Below are 21,321 nucleotides of genomic sequence, written 5' to 3'. Positions count from 1 at the left end.
CACTGTCTGAAGTACTTGTTCTGAGTTCATTCAAAGAGCAAGTGATCATTTGGCCAAGAGATTTGACCAAGCTCAACTTTTTTTGTATGCACTTCCCATAAAATTGCATAGGTATTGAGCACCTGTTAGTACTCGGCTGAGTAGGTAAAATTTGTTTAAAGTACAAGTTTGTTTTTCTATTTGAGACCTTTATACTGAGGTTGTCATTACTGTGGAATCTGAACATCTTGCAATATTTCTGTACTTTGGTCGCTATTACACATACCCATGGCAGAAACTGATTGCAGAAATGTTCCAGTTAGATTTGAGTTTATGAATGGAAAAGCCTGAAATAATATGTTTTAACTTCTAATATTTTTTGTTTTAAAAAAAGATACTTAAGCAAAGCGTGAATATTTGATTTATAGGTGCGTTGAATTTGTTCTGTAGTTAAGCTTGCTCACTGAGCAAAGAAATATTTTGCCATAAATTAAAAAAGATACGGTATCTGGCTAAAGTAAATATTACAAAAATGATGTGAAAATGTTCATAAATACCCTTTACCTTTTTTTTTTAAGTTTATGGATATTTTATGAGCACGTGATTTTTGTAGCACACACAATGAGAATAATTGTGAAGCTTGTTTTGTTGTAAATGGTATCCAATCATTGTCAATTTTAATATCAGACATTGGAGCTGTTTTCAGTTCTGGACAGGTTGCTGTCGAAGAGCTAGATGCTATTCATCAGTTTTGGTGCTAGCAGTTGAAAGATCCCGGTATCGAATTCATCAAGTGCTTGTTTATTTATATTCTACTACTGGTGCAGAAGTCACTGGTGTACTACTTCTTTAGACCATGAGGCTTGTCTGGGTCTGTCTCTTCTCTGTATGTCCTAGAGGTGCCTAGAGAGGGGAAGGATAACTTCAACCGCTGTCCAGTTCTTTCTTACCACCTGTGGTTACAGGTTAGAACATAGTCTTTGAATTTGCTTGCTAATATAGTGTAGTCTTTTGTAAATAATTGCACATAGTTTCATAGGCGATCCTCTGTGCTAGACCAGAAGTCTAGCTTTCAGGAAGGAAATTTTCACTTTTGCTTGCCAGGGACTTAGCCCCACCCAGCTTTGGCTTTAGGCTTTAAAAATTGAGTCAGAAATATCTGTCAGTAACGGACTTAGTGGTTGCATCTACAGGTGAAGCACATTACTGAAAGCTATGTATCTGTAAGTAATTTCCTAAGAGATCCTAAAGAGGTAGATGAAAATCTTCCCGGTGAAGATGTTGGTGTGCCTCTTCAGATTCAGAGATGTCTGAGGCACCAGCTGTTGAGCACGTGCGGTCAAGGAGTGCTCTGGCTGCTTCAAGGTACATGCACCTAAAGGCCTGTTCTCCTGCCTGGTGATCGGAGGAGCAGGAGATGTGGAAGGGAAAGCAGCCGCACCACAGCCACAAAAGGAGAACTCTGCTCCTTGTAATGCTGACCCAAGATGAGTTTTCCTACAGTGTGGTATAACCTACTGTCAGGAGTACCTTTAGTATCTAATCCAGAACATATGATCTATTTTGAAGGTAAGCAAGCAAATGTTCATGGCCCACTTCACAGCTGAAAAAGCTGGAAACTAGTGCTGTTACATTATTCATAAGGCTGCTACTGCATGACACTTTCCTTGGTTATATTTACTGCTTACGCTTTTTAGTATCCTTGTCCAATATAGTCCTGTGGCCTTGTATCATGCAAGAAGTGTTCCTAGTTTGGAGCACAGGGTTCTATTTCCCTTTTTAGGGTTTTAAAGCCAATTTTGGAAGTGGTGCTGCCCTGAGTAAGAAGCTGTGGTTTCTGCATTGTCCATTTTGATGACTACAGGCAGGTTTTGGGACTTGTTATGCAGAGGACGTGCATACGGAGGATTCTAACTGAAGTACTCCAGGGATGTTTTTGCTAAATCCTGAATATCTTGTATTGTCTATCAGTGAAAGAATTTAAGCCAACTAAATTGCCCTCACAGGTGAGTGCTAGGGGCTACAAATCCGGAAGGGAGGTATGTCATCCCACTAAAGAATTTTAAGTGGTGCATCACAGATGTAGTCTGGCTAGAGAAGCTGATCTTGTGTAGGTGAAAGGGAGTATGTAGCTGCAGCGTTGGTGAGCATTGTGGTGCTAATCTGAGTGAAAAATGGCTGAAATATGTACCTTTGCCAGAAGTAGTGCCTTCTCACTATTCTGCTCTTAGGCACTTGAATCTGTCTCTTTTCTTTTCCCTCCATCTTTAATTCTTCCTTTCTAAATAAAAAGATAATTCAGTAGAAAAATGTATTTAGATTGCATTAGGGGTATGTGTAACAATCTGAATTGATGCTGAATAAGCTAATTAAATTCTTTGGTTTCCTAATATTGAGTGGTTTACTTTGCAAGCAGTAACTTTTATAGCTAAAGGAAACAGGGAAAACTTACCATGTGATACCATGAGATTGCACATCTAGGACCTTCTCTGAAGACTACAGATTTTCTCTGCTTTGTTCGTTCTCTGTGTCTCGCTGATTCTTTCTCTAAAAACCCTCTAAAACTGAGGGTTATTAGAGGAAGCTTGGGATTAGCAACAGAAAATATTGTAGTAGTTAGGGCATTCTCCTTAAAGAAGGGAGAGTGGACTCAAGCTGCCTCAGGTTGAGGAGGGATTTGAGCCACTGCCTCAAGGACTCTGTTGAGATGCAACAGCCACTACCTCTTGCTTCCTTCCAGCATGTGCCTATCTGCAAAAAGAGTCCTTTGCCAATAATTTCTTTGGCTGGATCAAGGTGGTTTCCTGATCAGGAGCACTGAAGCACCTTATAGATGATAGAGAAGGAGACCTCTTCTTAAACCCTTCACTTCAGAGCTGCCTGTTTCTCTCCATTTTCTGTACAGAGTTGGAAAACTCTTCTGACTTTACATGGTATGATTTATTAGCCTGGGTCAGGTACCTACTTTAAGTGTTGCAGCCTTTGAGTTAGTGTCTAAATTAAGTGATCTGAAATGTCTCAAAAATGTCTTAGTACACAACATGTAAGCATAGTTATCTGCCTTCTGGAGACGGAATGTTATTAAATTTTACCAAAAAGCTTTATAATCTGTGCTTATCACTTGCCACTAGTGACTTTTGGGGGCTATAGTGCCTTCTGTATTCATGGATTTCCACAAGGAAAGCAAAGAAAAATCATTTAATCCTGGACAGCCACTCTGATAGGAGATGACTTAATTGGTTTTGAGGCTTTTTTTTTTGTAAATGCCAAAACAGTATTTACTATTTGTGCATCAGTTCAGTAATATAAAAATACTCTGATTTTAAGTAAACAGTTACTATGTACACACATTATAAAAACTTCCTACGAAACATGTATTGCTATGCTTTTATTTTTCTGATATTTCCACTTTACCTTCTTCCTGAGATTAATTTGCAACAAAGTAAAAGAAACCATCTTTAGGTCATGATAGCTAACGTGTAACTCAGTTCTGTCATGATTTTAAAAGGAAAAAAAAAGTCAGTGAGGTGACTGGATAATTTGAACGTCTTGGTTTTGAGGAAATCCTGGTGTTTTGGTGTTTGTTTTTTTTTTTTAATTACATTACTGAATATTGTAAAATGGGTATTGACAGTAATTAAATTATCAGGTCTGGACCCTGTGCAATACAGATGAGCAGAATTATTTGCCCTAATTTTTATAGGCCTGGTCCAGTGACATGGCATTAATCTTCCTTGTAATTAAGTCATTTAAATCTTACACCACACACTTAAATATAAGTTGTGTTTAGCAACTTCTACACTTCTGTAGAGGCATTTTGTCAGTCTAAAAAGACTTTGTGTTGTCATAGAATATGGGGTGGGGAAGAAGAGGGCAACACTTGCTGTGTCAAGATGCATAAAAAATAAGCTAGAACTCTTAAGACTATGAACAGTAATGGAAGGAAAAATATTATGTAAATCTATTATATCTATAAACCAGATGGATGAAGCTTTCATGATAGCGAGCAAATCATCCAGACCCCAGATCACAGTTGTAATGGTGGATACGAATTAGACAGCTGTTGAGAAAACAAGAATATTTTCCAGTAATTTTTTTAGTGTTATTTGCTGTTGACAAGTTTTTGCTACATAAAGCAGAGGAGCCATCTATAGGAGAGAGACTCTGTATGTGATTCAAAATGGGGAAGTTACTGAAAATATGAAAGTTGGGATAAATGTGACATAAGTGAGAGTTTGTGGTCCCTAGTAACAAAAGGAGGGAAGAATGCTAAAGTAAAACCAATGGATTTTGTGAAAGAAGGCTACAGTAAATACAGAATTGGTAGATAAGATCTCTTTAGTCAAGCCTCAAGGGGGAAAGGAATTAAGGAGAAGTGATGCTTTGTCAGAGATAATACTAAAGTACAGACAATGCTAATGCAGAGATTTAGACTTCAATTAAACTGTAAATTCTTCATTGACCTCTGAGAGTTTCTCAGTTTGGTGAGGAACAGAATAAAAGATTTGTATGAGAAAGGGACAAAGTTGGGTCGGAGCAGGGAATGGGGACACCCAGATTAACTGCATTTCATTCTTAAGCAAGAGGCATCAAGTTAGTACAACACATGCACACACATCCAAAAATGTTCCGTCACACAGTAAAAGAAGAGCCAAAGAAAGTGTTTGTCATTTATAAGCCTTTCCTCCAATGACAAGAAAATGATACTGAGGTTCTAAAGCTTTTAATCTATTTTTTTGTGCAAGTTTTTGCTAAGAAGAGTCAGCTGCGTATAGGTGGCTAGCACAGTACTAATGCCTAAACAGCATTCTGCCGTCTGTCTGTGTATGCAAATTAGTTGTTCCTGAAAATTAAGTAATATTATGAAATGTAAATAAATGTCACCAGCTCTGTGGCCAATTTATGGAATACCATAGATAGATTTTCATTGGAAAGTGTTAAATACATATAATTGGGAGTTACTTTAATATAAAAAATATTTAGATGATCCCTAATTCCTCAGTGTAAAAACTGGGTTTCTGAGATCTTTTCTTTTGCAGTTTATACTCTTGACAATCTGACTGGTAATGTTTCAGCCCAATAAATACCTGCTTTGACTGGAAATATCAGAAGTTTGTTTTTAAATGATGTGCTGCATTCTTCTGACCTGTCTGCAGTAAAACCAGAAACCAGCAATTGTTTATGCTTAATTTAGTGTGATAGTGTGTATGCTATGCCATTTAGAGGATCAAGCTTTATATGTTTAATCAAGAATTCATACAGAATATGATACCGTATGTAGGTAACGTAACTAATGTGTAATGCTTTATTTTAGGCAAACACAACTAACTGCTTCTGCAGGAAGAATTATTACTAGCATAAAGTCAACAGCATATTCAAGGATGATTCTTCCTAGTCTAATTTGCCTGTGCTGGCATAGATACCCAGTTATAATACAAACTAATTCAGGCAGCTGTCAAATCATTTTGGTTATCAAACAAGTAAGATCTTATCTATGTTACAAAATAGGAATTATGCTACAGCGGGGGGAGCTGAATGAAAGCCAGTAATGGTACCTTCGCTTCTAGATTCTGCTCTCTTCCATGCAACTCTTGGGCAGCACGGTGGTTTGTTCTGTAATATAGACAGTTGGGGGAGGATAAAATCCATTTAGAGAAGGCAGTGATATTTTTGAGCACTGAATGTGCATTTCACTGTGGTAGGTCCATGTAAGAATGCCAGAGTATGGTACAAAAACAGTAGAAGGTCACTGCCTATTTCCCCCCCCCCCCCCCAATCATTATTTGGAGCGTATTTCAGATGCTCTTCTCATCTCAAGGCTCCGAAATAAATTTTCTTTTTTTATTTTTTTTAGTTCATTTCATGACAGTTATGTCAGTTGCTTTAGCTGGTTCCCATCATTTGAATCAAAGGATCAAAGCACTTGCATCCTCCGGGACAAATATAAATAAAAGGAATTGAAATATTCTTAGAAAATATTCTTGTCATACTGGGAATCATTTGCTAACTTAGCTTTTCCAAGAGATGAAACTAAGTGAGAAAAAGCTGATGCCAGCTCAGCCTTCTGAGTAATTCTGAAATACTGCTAGAGACTTAAGTAAATTATTCTTAACAAAACAAAATTACTTCAGGAATATTAATTGTATTCTATGTGTGACATATTACGTGTAGTCCAGCTCTTCCAGGACATCACACTATTAAAACGTACTAATAAAGTTGTATTCTTAGGAAGCTCAACATCTTAAGCATGATCTGTATAAAATTCACATGGCTTATAGCGGGGCGAGATGGATATGCCTTAACTGTGTTGACACCAAGCTGTGATCACTGTAGGAAAAAAAACTTGCAACTAATAAAGAAGAGTGGCACTTTCATTAAGTTTCATTTTAACCCAGTCTTTTCTTGGAATTAATTTTAACTCAAAGTTTCTGTTTTAGATGATAGAAATCTCGGCTTTCTCCATACCAATATTTCCTGCTTTTCATTCTGTTAAATGTTAAACTCTGTAACACCAATTAAATCTACCGTAAATTAAGTATAAGTAAATGTTTAATCTTTCTGTGAACTTTAAATGGTATACTAGTGGTTTCTCTTTTTCTTTGAATTAGATGGAGAGCAGAAGACTCAAGTGATGATTCATGGAATTGAGCCAATGCTGGAAACACCCATACAGTGGCTAAGCGAACATATGAGCTATCCAGATAATTTTCTCCACATTAGTATCATTCCCCGACCTACTGATTGAAACTCAGCTATACTGGTATGAGGATCATTCTCAAGCTGGAATTATAAGGGCATGTCAACTTATTGCTTCTGTCAGTCTTGACAGAGGCAGCCTGACCAGAAAAAAAAACCAACAAAAAACCGAAACAAAACAAGAAGTCCTCACTGCTGCAAGCCAAACAGGAAGAGAGATCCTATCATCAGATAAGGGCAATTGGGCTGGTCTTATTTTGCATCACCGCTGCTTTTCTTCACCGCTGTAATTAAATCAGTTGCGATATGAAAGAATTTACAGGAGCTCTGCAAGTCTGCTGTTTTCTTGTAAAATACAATGAAGCTGAAACTGTCAGCCGGAGAGCAAATGGAAATATGCCACTTGATTGTATTTCTGATTAACAAATAAACAGGGCTGTTTCCTAAAGCGGTAGTGTTTCAACTTCGAGAGTGGAAACATTGGTTTAATTTTCTAGAAAGTTAGACACTGAGAGATTCAGTTACCAATAGCTTTTTGTAAAAGATCAAATTACTGTAAACCCATCTTTCCTTAATGAGAAGTTCATGTTTACAGTATGTGTATTGGTATGCAAATGATCTTTTAACTTTGATAACAAGCAGTGAGAGATTTTAAAGTAAACCCGTGAGCATGTTTTGTCATTTAAAAACATGCACAACTTAATAATTTACAAATACTTTTGATTTGTATGCCGTTACTGAATACTCCAGTATGTTTATTATTCAAACCAGTTTTCATAGACTAGCAATGATGTAGGATAACTTGTCTCAGGATTTGTCATGGCATTTCTTTGTGCTCATCTAATTTTTTTTCTGTAAGAATATTTTCTTAATGTAGTTTAAAAAGTTTAAAAAAAAAAAAGTAAACGGATGTTGCAAACGATTGTATCCTGCTGTTTATTCCCATAGACTAGAAAACATCATAGAATGATGAACAGATGTATTGCTTTTTAACAATTTTGAATTTTGGAAAGCTGAGGCTTTTCCAAGCTAATACTTCCTTACATCTGAGTTTAGTTTTCTACTGTGGTCCCTGAGCAATCAGTCTGAAATTTGGAGGCTTCTAATATCATTGCACAGATTTTTCCTTAGTTTAGGAGATGTATTTTCAGGTTATTGGATCACTTTGGTTTCTAAATGTTTGTTACCCTTGCAGCTGCTACTAGGACTCTACCATTTTTTTTGTGTGTTACGCTGAATTCATCAAACTGTGTGCTATTTTGCTTTGTCTGCGGTTTGTGGCTGTTTGTGGCAAAGACTATGTTTATAGGAGACATATTATCAAATATGTCAAATATTATCAAATATAAAGAAAGCATGACATTGTTCTTTCAAAAATAGTAGCTGTTGAAGTTCCTACTCGAAGTCTTGGCTTGCAGATGTCCCAGTAACTCTGAGTGCTGTTCCCATTCTGCTTTGTTTCTGTGCTCCCTTTATGGTAGGATACTTACCTGTATCTGAAAAAGAAGAAAATGAAAATCAATCAAACAAACAAAAACCTCTTTAAGAAGTAAGAGGGGAAGGATCTCCTTGGGTGAGGATAGAATTGAGGCTAAAAAAAGCCCTAAGGGCAGAAAAAGTCAGTAGACAAATTAGGTAGGGTTTTAAATGTAAATGAGGAAATAGCATTAAGGAAACGGAAGGAAAAAGGTAATAGTGAAATAAACCTATGCTGTATTCTGCGGGTCATGAAGAATTTTCAAAACAAAACAAACCATGCTGATCTGTGTTTATGCAGAATTGAAATATAATATTCTTATAGTGGGATGATTTGGTTGAGTTGTTCTAATTTCCAGTTCTGTTTGGAATTTTTGTTACAGTGTTGGATTGGCACTTATAAACTTTCTTAGGCAGACATCTAAATATTCTGGAGAATTTCAAAGTCCTGCCAATGGATAAAGCAAATATTTTGTAGAGTCTTCATATTTAAAAAAAAAAAAAAAAAAGTCTTTTGTAGGGATAATTTTTCCATTAATCAGGATAAGAGGCGGTACACTTGAAAAACTGTAAAGATTGTGTTTCCTTTGATTTAAGGTAAGCTGGCTATTTTAATATATTCTACACCAGCATTTTAAGTATACAGCTCTTTTCTCATGGCCCATATTTGCTAGTAAATCCAACTTTTAAAGCCTAGCATCAACAAAGAAATAGCTTGGCTTTAAAACATACTCTTTCCTCTTATTTTAACTATTTAAACTTTATTAAAAGATAAAACAAAGTTTGAGTCTGTCTTTATTTCCAGCTAAATAAGGATCTTTGTCATGGAGTGACAAAAACATTTAATTAATACTTAATAAGTAGGAGCTTCTTAAAGAGCTGGTTGGGTGATGTATATAAACAAAAGCACATCATCACAAAAATGAAGTGGCGTCTTTGCTTTACCTGATTTAAGTCACATTTTTGTAGTTTCTTTTACTTAGTGTGTGAATAACAACAGAAGGTGCATTGTGGCTTAATTAAATACTTTTCTTCACTTTGAAATGCTGTAACTTCTGGAAAAAACAGATTTGGTCTAAATTGGTTAGAATCTAACATAGTGCTCACTAAATTAATTTCAGTGCTAAGGAAAGGTGCCAAATGCACACACACACTCCTCTGCATTTAGAATTTAAGTGTATCTAGCGAGCAAGTTAAGTTTATAGTTTAAAAAAAGAGCAAAACACAGAGCTTGTTGCTGTCTTCACTGTATTTCATGTTGTTTGGCAATAGCTACCTCCATTTTTGAGTGGTCAGTGAAGAAAGAGTGAATTTTCCAGTGCTTTCTTTGATACCACTGGCGGTCACTCAGCCCACTGTCAGTCGCCACACAAGGCGATGCCTTTTCATTAAGAACTAGAAATTGGTTATTATAGCTTTAAATTAATCTCCATGAATTCTTTTGGAGGAAAAAAAAACCCAAACAAACAAAACATAGGAGCATACTAAAGAAAATAAATTTGTACTGGTAAAAAGTCGGATGACATTGCCACTACTGGGAAGAATGTGAACTTGACAGCTGAAGGCCTGGTAACCCTGAAAAATGGAGAATGGGAAACGGTGTTGAACTGAATATACCGAGTGGGCATAGGGACTAAGGAGAAGGATTTCTACTGGGAAATGAGTAGAGCTTGTGCAATGGTGTGTTATGCTGCTAAAGCACGTGTTATCCTCAGTTCCCATTAGGTACAGAAAATGGGGGGGAACTGTTTGCCTGCAGGGGCAGCGGTTCTCACATGGAATGTTGGGGGGCGGTTCTGACTGCCCTTGTGCGAAAGGAGAGATTCAGGCTGGTATAGGGACTGTGCTGCCTTAGTGGCAGAAATGCAAATACTGCTGGGAATATGTATCGGTGTGATTGGGAAATCTTGCAGCAATGCGAATAAATAGTAAATCTTAAGGACGGATCAGGCACAGGAACGTGCAGTATAAACTAGCCATTAATAAATGTATGGAAAGGAAAACTATTGAGCTACTTCAAACCAAGTTACTTCTCCACTAAGAGTTTTGGGAGCTGTGGAGCAAGCCGATGTGAAGGTTAAGTTACGAAAAGGATGGGAGCTGGTTGCCTGTGATAGCAGTCATTGGACTCAGTGACTGGGAAAGTCCTTTCGGTTCTGTGTTCCTGCATGTTTTGCTGTGACAGCCAGATACCTATCAGCTGATGAAGACTCTTGATCATCACTTCCAGTATTATTTATATCCTGCATAATAATTATGGCCTTTTTTTTTATTTCCTTATTGGTGAATGATGTCTGAGTGACAACTCTGTGTTTATGGCACTGACGGTAGCTGGTGTTTTTTCAGTTTCGATATTTAGGAAAACCTGCATCTTGGCTGTACAAGTGTTTCAGCACGCTCTTAGAAGAATTCTAGGGCTAAAACATGGCTCTTCACTTTAGAGAATGTTTTAAGCAAATGTCACAGCTTGCCAGTGATAATCTACCAAATCAAAGGGCTGGACAAGAAAAGGATAGATTAATCTTTCATAGGTACTTTCCAAACTGAACATTTTTACATGTAATGATTTTAAACTCTCCAAAGAACCTAGATGTTTGCTTGCAAATTTAGCAGTAGCTTACAGAATGTATTTATTCATATGCTACTGTATGTAGATGTTAAAACTGATTACGTACTTGCATAAGTCTAATGTTAATATTGATGATTATCAGATTATGCCAGAAAGAGAACCGCGTTAGTGATCGTGAGGTCTCCTGTGAGTGCTGTTGTTCTGGTGCTGCAAAGGGATGAAATGTGAAGTTTGAGTGGATGGATCTCTGGCAAGTACTACCACTTCTTCCAACTTCAGCCTTACAGCAAAAACAAAATTACTCTGTCTTTCCTGAGAAAATAATGTTATTTTCTTGACGTGGCAAAAGTGTATTTCAGGGGAAAATACTTCCTCCAAAAAAATATTTCTGATTCAAAATGTGTGGCTGTATCAGAATAATAAGGCTTTTGGAAAGTGACCTTAGCCATTGATTTTAGCAGTCCCTGTTTATTCGGACAGGAAAGAGATTCCTGAAGTGATTTTTTTTTCTTTCCTTAGGATGAGAAAGGGTATGCACAGAGGTTCTTAGAATATCACATCGCATATAGAATGGATTTCTGAATTAAAGCAGGTAGGTGTCTATTCTGCATTAAAACTTCTGGTTTTGAGACAGGGATGGTGACATTTCAAAATGTCACACTAAACCTGAGTAATATCTCTTGAGAGAGAGGTAAAAAGATGTGAAGTTTCAAATGCTCAGAAGTAGATTTCAGATTTCTGTACTTTCAAGTTATACTATCAAATTAGCTTGTGGAAGAAGAGTTTAAAATGAGAGAGATGTTTTCTTTCCTTCCCTTGCCTTTCATGTCTCCACGATTCAAGTAATTAAGTTCTTTTAGCTGTGAAATGAAACACCAGTTTCTCTAAACAATAGATTAAAGAACACAAAAGAATACAAAACTTCTTTCAAACACAGCTATGCAAACAGGTACATGAAGAGGAGTTTTGTGTAGTTCAGGTTTTTATATGTATGAAATTTAAAGGTATGGTTTTCCATGTGGTTTTAATAGTATTTATACGGACAAAAACCACCCAGGGTAGAAAGAGAGGCAGTCAAACACCATGTTAGGGTTGGAGGTTGGAGGAACTTGACTTTACTGCACTTGAAACTGCCAAAATGTGTCAGATGTTAAAATACCACTTTCCACTGAAGATGTTTAAAGCCTTAATCCTTGCATCATTTCACCAATATAGGTCAACAGATACAATAAAATGAATATGTTGTGGGAACAAATGTGTGATCTAGTTACTGATACACATTATAGTCTCATCTTAGCGTTCACGCTAATCGTGAGTATTGTATAGTGGAAAGGGTAAAGCCCATATGTGATATAGTTTGCATCTGCCAGAATTTGGAGGATCGCTTGCTAGACTTTGTCAAATGCATTTTGCAAGTTCACGTGCACATCTTAAAAGCTACTAGAGGTTAGGTCCTCCTTCAAAGAAAACCAGGCTGGGGGAGGTGGGGGGTGGAAATCAATAGCGTTGTTCACGAACCCTCTCCCTCCACCCCCTGTCTGCCCCTTTTAGTTGTCCTTACATACACGAGGTAATTCTAGGAGAGAAACAGTGCATTTTTGTTCACTCTGTAATTAATTATATAATAGCAAAACCTTGTTATAGGATTTTTTTTTTTTTCCTGTATACTGACAAAAGCTTCACCTGCTTTGGTTGAAAGGCATGCAGAGAGAATGCGCATGCGAAAGCTGATGATGTCTTATTCTATACAGATGTGTGTATAATTTTTCCTTGTATATATTGCGATTTTGTTACTTAGGATCAGTAGTGTTCCAACTGCCATAAAAAAGACAACTTGTAATTCTTTCAGCTAGACAGAGACACTCGCAAGTATTTTCATTGCTACAGAACTAAAGATCAGAATGGAAACTATCTGGCTGAAACTTGCACCTTACATGCTCTTCTAGCTATAATTAAAATAATCTGCACTTCAGAGGTTTGATTTCCATCAGTCGTATGTACACACGCCCTCACTGGATTCAAAATTAGTGAAATAAGCTGGTGTTCCTTCATTTTAAAATTTATCCAAGTCTGTACAAGGCAAATGGGACGCAGAGACCAGGCCGTGGGAGTGGCCCTCGAGCTCTGAAGTGCCGGCATGACCCAGGAAGTTATACGGCTTGTTCACTATTTCCACTGCGACAATTTTATCATACAAGTTCTGTCCCTTCCTTGCAAACTCGTCTTTAATTTGCAGCTTCTCTTTTTTTAGCTAATCCTTGACCTCAGCTGACTAGAGATGAGGTTGAACCTGCCCCTCGCTCTCAAGCGCCCATCTCTCCCTTGCAGGCTTGCTATCAGTGACTGTACAGTGAGTCTGACTAAAACCCCGATCTCTGGAGCACTCCGTGACCCTTCTCGCACAGCTTCTCCTTCGACATCTGAGGCGTGAGTTCATTTCTGCTGGCTGTTACCACAAACTGGGTAGCCCTGTAGGAAAACAGTGAGAGAAAGGTGCGGAGGAGGGGAGAGGGAAACGAGAAGAATTAAAAAAACAGTGAAGGTGGGGCTCAAGAGAAAAATACTTCGTGGGGAGTGAAATGACAGAGCTGGATTCTTGATCTCACCCGGGTTTCTCGTTCACTCATCATCTTACAGCTCCCACCGTGTGCTTTCCTTTCCGTCCTTTCCATGAAAGCGGTGGTGCACTGGCTTTCACCTGCGAAGCAAAACGTCTGGCACCTCTGGTGTCGCCATCTGCTATAGCTGCCGCCTTCTTGGAGCGAGCAGTACACTTGAGAGGGTGTATTTAACTTTGTTTTAGCACGTTGCTTTATTTACAAAAGTTGTTTCGGAGCTTCTTCCTCTGTAGCAGATCCTAGACCTGGGCCTCATTCAACTGTGAGGAATCGGGAGGTCCTGCACAAAATGGAGGCACGGTTTGCACAGGCACTTCTTGTTACTGTTTTAATACGTTGTGTTGTGGAAAACCAAATCGTCGCCATTGCTTTTTTATTCAGGGAATGGATGATGGAGTCACTCGAGGACCTTTGTGCCATGAAAATTACTGTTTCATGGAAGTTTTACTTTATACTGTTACGAATGTTTCATACAGAACAGCAGAATACATTTTCAACATGTGTAATAAATACCAAACCCAGTTTTGGTCACGAACCTTTTCTGTTTCATTTTCCAGTCAGAATAAGATTCCATTATATTGGGTTTAGTTGTAGAAAAATATGTCAATATTCATAATCAGGCTGTACAGACAGTAGAAAGAGGACATGTCGGTTTTAGTCATTAGCATTTCTGCCCTTTACATCTTGACACCTTCGATAGGAAGACACACAAGGACTTACGCCTTTCTGCTGAGGCGTGTTTTTGCTGAACCACCCAGGTAGCTTCTCTGCCAGTTTAGGGGATCTGCTCCCTTATAGAAACTGTCCAGTTTTGTTTTATTGTATATACACTTATACTTGACAGCTGTTGAGGAAATCACTGGAACAATAGCCATAATGGCAATAAAAAAAAATCAGCTTAATTTATTGCTCGAATGTCCTTCACTAAGAAATCATGTCAGTTTTTAGTGAAATTAGTGATGTCCTACTTCTGGTTGTGCATTCAGCTATTTTGATGGTAAGAGGGCACAATCCTAATGTGTCAGCTTACAATTTCCTTGAAATATATTGTGTGTTTCTAATTAATGTGCCAATAAGAGGAAGTATTTGGTCTTTATTTTATCTCTCACTCGAATGCATTCAAGGGTTCTGCTGTGATTGGCTTCCTCGGGGAGGTGCAGCAGGAGTTGTATCCTCTCTGGCCTCCACAAATCATGTTGGGCTCGGTGTCTTTTGGGGGCATGCAGGATAATATTTCAGTTCTCTCCTACATGCTTGCACTCTTCCCTCCCTCCTTCCCCAAACTAGATGCCACAATTTTCCATAATGCAGCCCTTCCTTTTTTTGCGTGCTTTGAACAACGAAGCAGGTGAACTATAGCTACTGGGCGTAACGATTAATTCTTAAGCCATCATTTCAGGGGGCTCTGAAATTTAGGTCTTTCAAGTTTTTGAGCCACGCCTCTAACAGAGATTTGGTCTGGGGTAACCACACAAGCTTCCAGCAAGATAACACAAGGTGTAAATTAAATTCTCTTTAAAAATTGGCACTCAAGTAGATGGAAGTATCCACAAAGGCTGATACCTACCTTTGTTCACACTTGTTTTGCTGTCTCTGTCTAATCAGCTTTCTGTATATTTTCAAAAAGCAAACCTAATCGAGATCGTGTGATGGCATATGGAAGAGGCCTGTTGCACAACTCCCCTCCCCCTGCCCGCACCCAAGTCAATCTTTGCTTGTGTCACTGCAGGCAATTAACAGTGCTTCAAAACCACATGCGGCTCCTATTCCAAAACACCATTTGATGGTATCAGGAGGCTTGAGAGTTCAAGAAAAAAATATGTTTATTTTTTAAAGGGAGTTTATTCTTCATCGTTAGAAGATGCTGAAATAATCAAAGGCATCGAGTGTGCAGCATCAGCAAGTAGATCTTTGCTGCAAGGTATTGTCTGGATGGGATAAAAACACATTCTTCATCTTTAATATAGTATATGCTTGAAATGAGCTGTAACGTATTTAGGTGTTCTGCTTTGATCCTAATGGGTTGTAAGGCGCTACGCTGAAATGGATGCGGATACCATCGATAAAGGAGAAGATCCTTAACATCTTAATGTATGGGCATGTGCCGCAGTTGCCACATAATAAACAAGGGCGTGAGCTTTTCAGAGCTGTCCCGAGATAGGGAACTCTTACCTCCTGTTGTCCCAGGGTAAACAGGTTGCTCGTGTGTCTGAGAGCAGCAGGGTGCTTTCTCTGGCATTGGCCGGGGAGGGAGAATGTGAGAATGAATAAGTACTGTAGATCTGCTGGATGCTCTGTAACCACGCGTGCATCTTGACCTGATAGTAATGAATCTGAGTGTTCATCTTTACCTGCAGGATTTCTTCTGAGTGATTTTGTTATTTATGTCAAACAGGGTTTTCAGGGATTTGAAGTAACCTTAGGACAGGGATTATTTCGTTGACTAGCATTGGTGCTAATTATTTGAAGCAAATCAATGGCTGGGTTTTTTTACTTAATTTCACTGTGCAATGAGATATGATTAAGTGTGAATGTTGTGGCTGGAAATTTCTCAAGAATTATTTGAGTTTATTTTGCAATGGCAAATAGGATCACAGGAACAAGAGAACGCTTCTGTTCGTGCTGTCTTTCTGCTGAGTGTTTTGGTGGGTCACTGTTTGCCTGGAGGGCTGAAGTATTCCTCTGCCATTCAGATCGTGTAGTAAGGGTGTTGTACCGGTGGAAAAATCTCCTTCCCCAAAATAAAGGCTGACCTAAACCTGAGTCTGGCTCTTCTGAATTCTGTCACTAATACACTCCCTGAGCACAGCCGCGTTGTTGCTTGCTCAGCACAGTCTGCAGCTTTATCTGGATTCATTGCCTTGCAGAGATAAAGCGTGCTATTTAGTCTAAAAAACTCCTACCTCAACAAACAAAGAACATCTTAGAAGTTTTTAAAACTAGAGGCAGAAGCCAAGAGCTAGGAGGAGCTAGCAGCAACTCCCATGATGTACCAGAAAGAGAGGAGCCCAAATCCTGCACTTTTCATCACTTCACAAGCTTCTCAATGCAGCAGAAGAGAAAGGTTTCTCAATGAGTTGTCCTGTGTTAGGATAGGGAAGATAACTAGGGATCTTGCTGCTGCTTATGTTTAATATCAGTACCTTCGGAAGCAGAGTTTCTCAGCTTGTGCCATGAAATCTGCTGTCCTTCCTCTGCAGTGATGTGGAAATTTGGCTGCCAGGAGAACTGTTATTTCAGTTTTACTGGAGGAATGAATTGGTAGAAGTTTGGGAATAAAAGACGATGTTTAGAAGGCTACTTACGGCAGAAGGTCCTTCTCAAAGCTGAGTTTAATCCTGCTGTGGAGCAGGCGCTGGTCAGAACTGCAGTTATGTTGAACCATGCACTGATCCGTCAAGCGAGCCTGTCAGTAATATCTTGGTGATGGTTTGGAGCTCAGAAGGGACAGGTGCTATCATCCTTTGCAGTGCAAAGTTTAAAGGGCGTGTGATGCTGAATTCACAAGATGGCACAGTTTGGTAACTGATGCACAGCCTGTACGGTTTCTTTATGGGATGAATCTTTCATAGCATGGTACTCCATTAACATGAAAAGTATTGTTTTAATTATCTCAGCTGATGTTCCTCTGAAACTGCTCGGTGGGTATTTTTAATGGATGCGGTATGGAAATCATTGCACGGGCAGGTACAATATCTGTTCATCTTAATTTGCTTACAAATGTTCCAAGCAATCACGTATGACACCTTCCTGCAAATGAGGTAATTCCCGCTTGGCACTTAGGTCTCTAAAGAAGAAAACTTTTATATTGTAACATTAAAGGCAGACATTTTGTTTTAATCACTTGCCAAAACAGCTGAAAACAATTATTAATTAATAGGAAACACTGACTTTTAACTTCGCAAGCTCTCCAAAGAAGTGTCTGTGACTACTTGCATCTGAATTTATGGATTATTTGGATACAGTGAAACTGGGCATCGTACTGGAAAGGTTGACTGCTTTAAATCCATTTTAAGTGTACACATAGTGCTCTTAAAATCAATATGTTTATAAACCTAAATTGGTTCAGTTGAATGCCTTTTGTTCTCTTTCTGGCTTCATTTGAAGCAACAACAAAAAGCTGTGCTTGTTTGTGTGTTTAACCAAAATGTTAAACGCAATTAATCTACCAAAAGCACACAAATATTTTTTTAATAATAGAGGTGCCCCTTTCACAGTGTCTTTGGTATTTAGCACTATGGTTCGGAGAGTAGAAGGCAACTTTTTCACATCTCATAAATAAAATCTAAAAAATCTTTTCCTTGGCTTGTTTAATTTGAACCAACGCAATGCAGCACCCTCAGATTTTCTTGACTGCTTTGATAAGGCTGAGGTTAGTATGTATGGTTAGGGGGAGGCAGCATTCCTAGTATTTTAGATTCTGGATCTTACTTTCCCTTCTGGAAAATATTGTGTCTGGCAAATGCAGCTCCCAATAAATAAGAAGGGGGGGAATGAACATTGCAGTCTGAGACAGAGCTCCTCTTTGATCTGTCTCAGAGGGTGATTATGTGGGGATTCATCATGCAGATCTACTGTTTTTGCCTCTTTTGTCAAACAAAGTAATAGAATTCCTTGGGCTGTCAGAAACAGAGAATATCCAAAATATTTCAACAAGATCAGACCACAAGAGTTAGTTTGTTATCTTAATTGAGAATCTTGAGACATCCCAATTATTTTAACAATGGGAGGGTGGCTGCCTAGCCTGTCTGCTTCTAGCCAGTCCACTTCTCAGTTATTGAGAAATTAATGGGGAATACTGTGACAAGTTTAGTAACTGCAGATTTTTCATCAGTTAAAATTTCTTTTCTAGCAAACGTGAGAGCTTTGCTTTATGCATTTGCTACTGGGACTCTTCTCTTAAAAAAAGTGTGTGATCTCATCTTTTATTTAAAATTCTGCTAGTCCTGCTAAACCAGCAACTCGCTCTTTGCCAGGTAACTCAATCTGAACTCGTCTTCTGTGCATGGGAGTGAGTTTTAACTGCTGAGGATTGGCTGGTCACGCCATGTAGCTTGGGTGACTGACAATTTGGGTGCATCCAGAGTCTATGCCTGGGTATGGAGAGCCAGGTACCAGACTTCATCCATGTCATTTGAAGAAAGGTCATCTGTTTCCCTCTTTAGCATGCTTACTTCTCAACAGTTTATAATGATTGGGAATCTGCTTAGCTGTCCTTGTCCTTTTGATCAAGATACAACATTCATAGCTATTCACCAACCTGTGGAAGGCAGAGAGATGGGTCTATATAGTCCTATATTCATGGTTAAGAAGAAAGCTGGCACGCTGTTCAAAGGTTAAGTTGTGCCTTCAGGTAATAACACTTTGCTTTTCCTGGAGTGTTTTGCACAAAGAGACTGGACTGGTCCTTGTTTTAACAAATAGTTAAGGCTTAAATGGCTACAGGAATGATGCTGACAGCTATTTTCCCTTTCCCTTCTCCTCCCCGCCCAGCACTGTGCTCCTGTTGGAAACGGGGGTGGATGGTGCAGACATGTGGATGCAGCAGCTTAAAAGTCAGATGTATAGGAATGAGGGGCAGTGCTGGTGCATTGATGGAGTGACATCTCTGCTGTTGTTGATAGTGGTCAATAATCTCAATATCAGTGACCGGCTAAATATCTGGGGATTTTATGGGCTGAACTATGGCAACTGCATTACTTAAATTGATATTTGTACCTGCTGAAGTCCTACACATTTATCCTGAAATTACTTTTTAGTACAAACGGTGGCTGTTTGCACAAAGAACTTCATAGTCTCAAAGAAGTTATCTTTCTGCAAGTAGTTAATTGGGTCATTACCAGCTTTTCCTCAAAAGAAGGGAAAAAAATGACTGGTCTAATACTTTTCAAATGCAGACCGAAAGGAAAGAGTAATTTCTGTAGTGGGTCAGCATTTTATGTACTTCTGTTCTCTTCCACCTGCCGCTTGATATACTACTCAGTCTGGAGACCAGTACTAAACATCCACCCTACCAGGCGTAGCAGAACAGTGAACCGCACTTGTGGCATCTCCAGAACATTGTGACCATTCACGAAAGAAAGCAGTAGGTTGCTTCTGGTTACTCACTGGTGTATTAGATTTCCATTAGCAGAACAATTTTCAGGTTTCCAGGTTGTGTGTGGCAGGTGGAAATAATTGCTTTCAGTATGCTCTGGGGTATTGCTATCTGAACAAGAAAAAGGCAGTACTGCTTCCCTGTCCCGCCACCCAGGGTTTAGGATGTGCCTAGTTGGAGTGCAAAGAGGATCTGGGTTGATTCCTGAGTTTCATTTTGGTGTTTTTCATTATTTCCACAGAAAGAGTTGAGGGGTAAACGTAAATTCCAATTGTCAACTTCCAGGGAAGGTGTGAATCTGATCTGTGATGGCACTCGTTGAGAATGAATTCAGAGTACTCTTAATGCTTGGTTTTTGCACGAGCTCCGATGATTCGGGGTTTGTCCAGACCAGTGAGGTTTCTTTACGCCAGCATTGGTTTGTGCCTTTTGGGCAATGTCCTTTCCTCAGTGTGCCTAATCCCAGGCACAACCTCCATGTAGCAGAAACCTTCCCCAGCTCTTGAGTTTCCTAAATGCATTCTGGGATTGCAGCATCCTCTGATGCTTCTGCATGTAAGAAGTTATTTGGATTTGGTCCAACTCTTTGGATCTGCCACCTCTGTGGAAATAATAGAATGTTAAAATTTAAAAATTAAAAAAAATTAAAACATGAGGAAATTATTAGATATGCCAACCTCAGAAGACAACTGCTGATTACAGTACACCTTTCTGTGCTGCCCTTTTTTTGACTGCTGTTTTCTGTTACTATGGTAGAGTGAAATTTGTGTAATCCTCAGTGTTATCCTATGCTTATGGGAAATGGGAACCAGCAGATATCTAGGTATAGAAATCCCGCATTAAACAAGGGATTTGTTCATTTTCTGCAGTTGTCCAGAAGGTAAAATGCATTGTGCTACTGCAGAGGAGTTCTCACAGTGCTCCTTTAAATCAACAAGCTATTTATTTTCATTTGGCCATCTTGCTTACAATACGAAAGTGACCGCGGAGTCTCCTTCGTGGCTTTTGTCTGTATTTGTGGAGCTTTTTGCAAACGAAAGCTGGGGGTTTTGCCATCCTTGTAAACAATATTGCAAACCCCAATTCCAGAACAGGGAAATGCCTCCCTGTCCACACAGCCGGAATTCAACAGATGCTGAATTTCATGTTTGTTTTACGTCTCGCAGCATAAAAGCCACAGTATGAACATTGAGGAAAGGCCTTTTCCCCATCAAAACTCTCAAGCAATCTTTCCAGCGAAGCAAAGAGGCTCCCCCTGTCCTGAAGAGAACATCAGTTAAAGGCAGGAACTTGCAGCAATGAATGAATGAGAAGGCTTGGTCTAACTGGTCTTTTTCCTTCCGTAAGATCAGCAGAATACTATTTGCCACGGTATGTTGTTGAAATCTTCAGTTGTTATTAATCAGAGCTAAAAGAAGCACCAATACTTGTTCTTTTTTTAAAAAGAAAGAAAGGCTGATTTGAAGAAAATCAGTGGAAAAGGATGCAGGAAGCTGCTGATGTGGAAAATTTTCACACCATGCCAAGACAACCTTTTTATCAAGTTTTTTTTCTCTGAGGTGTCACTTTGCAAGGTTCTTGCCTATTGGGTGCTGATGATAATGTTTTGCTGCTAAAGCTGGAGGAAATGAGGCTGATGAAAATTTTCTGTGTGAAAACCTGTAGAAGTTGACTTCAGAGATGTCTGTAAAACACGAATGTGGCAGAGATGTTCCATGGGAATGTTTCAGCTCTCAGGAATATGAACTGCATTGTGAGCATTTCCCCTCTCAGATTTGCACAGAGGGAGACACGTTGATTCAGAACAGAAGGATTTTGATGAACAGATATTAGCTTCAGCCATAGCTGAGTAAAGAGGAAAAAAGGTAGGTCACATTCAAAACAAC

At 38.9% G+C, this 21,321-nt stretch overlaps 1 protein-coding gene across 2 annotated transcripts in view; it reads left to right on the top strand.

Annotated features, from left to right (window-relative positions):
• ATG5 (autophagy related 5) overlaps positions 1–7,592 on the top strand; it is an 84,645-nt gene extending 77,053 nt beyond the window's left edge. Inside the window, exon 8 of one of the 2 annotated variants that reach the window (XM_076333323.1) lies at positions 6,588–7,592. In XM_076333323.1, the coding sequence (XP_076189438.1) occupies positions 6,588–6,724 (137 nt within the window). In that variant the 3' untranslated portion in view covers positions 6,725–7,592. The remainder of the gene's footprint in view (positions 1–6,587) is intronic. The other variant, XM_076333324.1, reaches the window with a different exon arrangement.
• Positions 7,593–21,321: the final 13,729 nt, after the last annotated feature.

Source organism: Aptenodytes patagonicus, chromosome 3 (assembly GCF_965638725.1).
Source record: "Aptenodytes patagonicus chromosome 3, bAptPat1.pri.cur, whole genome shotgun sequence".
Classification (NCBI taxonomy): Eukaryota; Metazoa; Chordata; class Aves; order Sphenisciformes; family Spheniscidae; genus Aptenodytes; species Aptenodytes patagonicus.
The sequence above is the reverse complement of the archived record's forward strand: the minus strand, read 5'-3'. Positions and strand labels throughout refer to the sequence as shown.